Genomic DNA, 3,750 nt, shown 5'->3' on the forward strand with positions numbered 1-3,750 from the left:
TTGCTCTGAATTTTGCTTATAATTATAACCCATTTAATCATGGAAGAACTCCTGGAGAGGTGGAGTTCAAGGTTGCATACAATAACAGGAGATCACAGTTTTGAAGTTTAGCACAGATTAAAAACCACAGATGTACCATTTATATAAGACACACACTGATTGTCTCTTAAACTACATATTGACTACTTATGAACATTATTTTTTAAATAAAGTAGTGCACCTAGGACAATCAGTCGCACAATTCACACAGCCCTGAAGTTTTTCAGTGCCAACTACCAGTTGGTCATGAAACGTGAATGAGCTGAGACACTGTTCATTCCTAAGATTCAACCAAAGATTGGCTAAAGCATTGGATCACCTCGCTTATGAGGGCTAGGACCTTCCCTCCCTTCCCTCACAACTTGTTGTGTGATTTTCATTTTTTGGTTGTGTTTGGTTGCACATGGCTGGAATGCATTTGATAGATCACTTTGTAAATCAGGAAAACCAATGATCTAAAACTATGAGAGGATCTTAAGCAGATTGGTTTGTCCATTTCAGGTTGCTGGTTGGTAGGCCCCTTTAAGGCCCTTCATTTTTCCTTCTATGTCTCCTGGAACTTTCATCAGAGGAGTCTGAGCATCATCCCATCTAACTCTTTTAACCAATGCCTGGCTAAAACTGGAACGTCCAGCCCAGCATATCTAAAAATCACCCACAAAAAGAGGTTCTATAGGTCTTCACAAAACCTGGAATTTCCATGAGGATGTCTGATCTTTATAATCCAAGTAGTCAGCATTGAAGTCAAGCTTCCAGGAGGCAGTTTGGTCCTTATAATCCAAGCAATCAGTGGTTGAGTTAAAACCCAGTTTGTAGCTCCATATTCCTGGGTGGAAAGAGAAGCTGGGGACTGATTGAGACGGCTGGTAACTGCATTGGTACCCATGGGACTCAGTGTGGCCCCTGGTCCAGGAAGCTGGTGATGCATAGGGGTCAAATAAGATCCACAGTCCATGCCCCCAAAGTAGGAAGTTGAGCCAGCATATCCTTGACTATAACCTGAAGCCTGAGTATAGGTCATGGGATAGGACCTCTGCATGCAGGAAGAGGAGGTGAACAAGGGATCTGACAGTGGGGAGATGGAAGCTGGCCTCCAGATAGACACTGGAGCACTGCAGCTGGCAATGGTAGGGACTGAGGTGCTAGAGGGGGGAGTGAACCGGCCACTTGTTCCACTCTCTGAACTCACTTCCCCAGCTGGAGATGTCTTCTTTTTGGCAGGTGTCACTTTATTTTGACCTCCATTCTGTTGTTGCTGCTGCTGTTGGCAGCACTTTGCTCTTCGATTCTTAAACCATACCTGCGCCCTGGATTCGGGCAAGTTGATTTTCAGCGCCACTTCTTCCTGCATGAAGATGGCTGGTACCATGTCTTGGCAAACAGCGCTTCCAGGACGTCTAGTTGAGCTCAGGTGAATGTTGTCCTCTCCCACAGCTGTTTGGGGTGGGGGGTGGGGGCATTATGGGACAAGAAGCCCAGGGCCCTTTAGGGTGGGGGAGCAGTTTCTCAGTCACAGGGGTTTCCGTGGGTCCTCTGACTATCCCACCTTCCCCCCTCTTCTCCTCTCCTCCTCCCAATGCTCTCCCCTCCGCTTCCAGGGCCTGGGCTCCTGAGACTCAGGACATACTGTCCTTTTCAGAGTAGCACCCAATTCTGAAATGCAGCAAGAATTTTTAAAATTAGGGATATTGGTGGGGGAATATTAATTAGTGATTTTTTATAGTGCTATCATTAAATCCAGGGCCTCAAGCACGCTAAGCAGGTAACTCTCCCTGAGCTCCTTCCCCAATCCCATTTTATTTTTATTCTGAGACAAGGTCTTGCTAAATGGTCCATGCTGGCCTCCAACTTGCCCTTCTGCTGCCTCACCCCCAAAATAGCTAGTATGGAGATGTAGCTCATTGGTACAGCACCCCTGGGTTTAATCCAAGCAATACACACACACACACACACACACACACCAAGAGAAAAATTTTTTAAAATTAAATTTTGGCAAAATCTAAACATAGGATCATATTCAGAAGCATCAATGACCATTCTTTGTTAAACAGTATTATAGCGAAGATAATCCTGTTATTTGATTGTTTGATTGTTTGTTTCTTTGTTTCTTTGTTTCAGTAGAGGAGATTGAATTCAGGGGTACTTTATTACTGAGCTGCATCTCCAGTCTTTTTCTTTTCTTTTCTCTTAAGACAGGTTCTGACTAAGTTGCCCAAGCTGACCTTGAACTTGAGATTCCCTTTCCTCAGCTTCCTGAGGAATTGGTAGGACAGGTATGTGCCACCATCTATAGCATTACTGCTACTTACTAAACCCATTAAGTTGTTTTGTTTGTTGTTTTTTTTCCGTCCTGTACCAGTGATTGAACCAGTGGTGCTCAACCACTGAGCTGCATTCCCAGCTCATTTTTTTAAAAAATTTTTTTAATTTGAGAAAGGCTCTCAATATGTTGCTAAGCCTCACTAAGTTTGCTGAGTCTGACTTTGATATTTTGATCCTCCTATCTCCAAAACTGCTGGGATTGCAGAAGTGCACAACCAAGCTCAGCTAAACCCACTAGTTGTGTTTTATTTCAACAAAATTTTTATTTATTACTTCAGATATCTTTAATATCCAGATGTGAGTGTATTTGGTACTGGAGTTTAAACCCAGGGTGTTTTCACCACTGCTCTACATCCCCACCCCTTTTCATTTTCTATCTTGAGATAGGATCTCCCTAAGTTGCTTAGGGCTTCACTGAATTGCTCAGGCTGGCCTCAAACTTGCCTCAACCTCCAGAGTTGCTGGGATTACAGGGTAGTGCCTCTGCACCCAGCTCAAACATATTGTTTTTTAGCATGTCAAAGTTTATTCCCTCCTTCATGAGGAATCTAATAAGGAGATAATAGTCTGTGCCTCTCACAGTAGCCTGGGCAATAAGAAGGTTCCATAAGGAATTAATATCTAGGTTTCCCCATGCAGTACTGGTCATTATTGACTGCTGCTGGCTTTTCCTTTCCTTTTTCTTCTTCTTTTTTGTGAATCTGGGGATTGAACTCAGGTTCTCACTCTCACACATGCTACGGAAACACTCTCTACTGAGTTACTCACCCAGCTTTCCATATATATAAAAATATATATACATATATATTCATTAAAATGTCATGTTTTTATTAGTTGATATAAAGTAAATTTAAGACATGATAATTTGGAGGTATTTTCCCAGAAATACCATTAGCAGAAATAATACATCATGTATCTGAGAAGCAATCCATAAACAAATTGACCTGAGACTGTTTGTTCATCAGTCACAGGCATCAAGGTCCATCTTCCTGGCTGGGTGTTCATTATCTGAGAAGCACTGAAAAGTGACAAGGAGAGTCCTTCTAGCAGAGGTATGTAGTTTCCTTTGCTTTCTAGTAGCTTTCAATTTCTTCATTAGTCAGTATAAAATGTGAGACCACTATTTTTTTCATTTTTTTAATTTTAATTTGTTATATATGACAGCAGAATGCATTACAATTCATATTACACATATAGAGCACAAATTTTCATATCTCTGGTTGTACACAAACTAGAGGCACACCATTCGTGTCTTCATATGTGTACTTAGGGTAATGATGTCCATCTCATTCCCCCATCATTTCTACCCCCATGCCCCTTCCCTTCCTCTCCCTCTTCTTTTCCCCTTTGCCCTATCTAGAGTTCATCTAATCCTCCTATGCCACTCAC

General features: G+C 42.2%; 1 protein-coding gene across 1 annotated transcript; it reads right to left on the bottom strand.

Moving 5' to 3' along the window:
* Positions 1–719: 719 nt before the first annotated feature.
* Positions 720–3,097, bottom strand: LOC101962369 (homeobox protein OTX2). Its single transcript, XM_040281860.2, is given in 5 exon segments — positions 720–850; positions 853–1,407; positions 1,410–1,497; positions 1,500–1,648; positions 3,088–3,097. Coding segments are annotated over 5 exon segments (933 nt in total).
* Between the last annotated feature and the right edge of the window lie 653 nt (positions 3,098–3,750).

The sequence above is a fragment of the Ictidomys tridecemlineatus genome, chromosome 6 (genome assembly GCF_052094955.1).
Source record: "Ictidomys tridecemlineatus isolate mIctTri1 chromosome 6, mIctTri1.hap1, whole genome shotgun sequence".
Classification (NCBI taxonomy): domain Eukaryota; kingdom Metazoa; phylum Chordata; class Mammalia; order Rodentia; family Sciuridae; genus Ictidomys; species Ictidomys tridecemlineatus.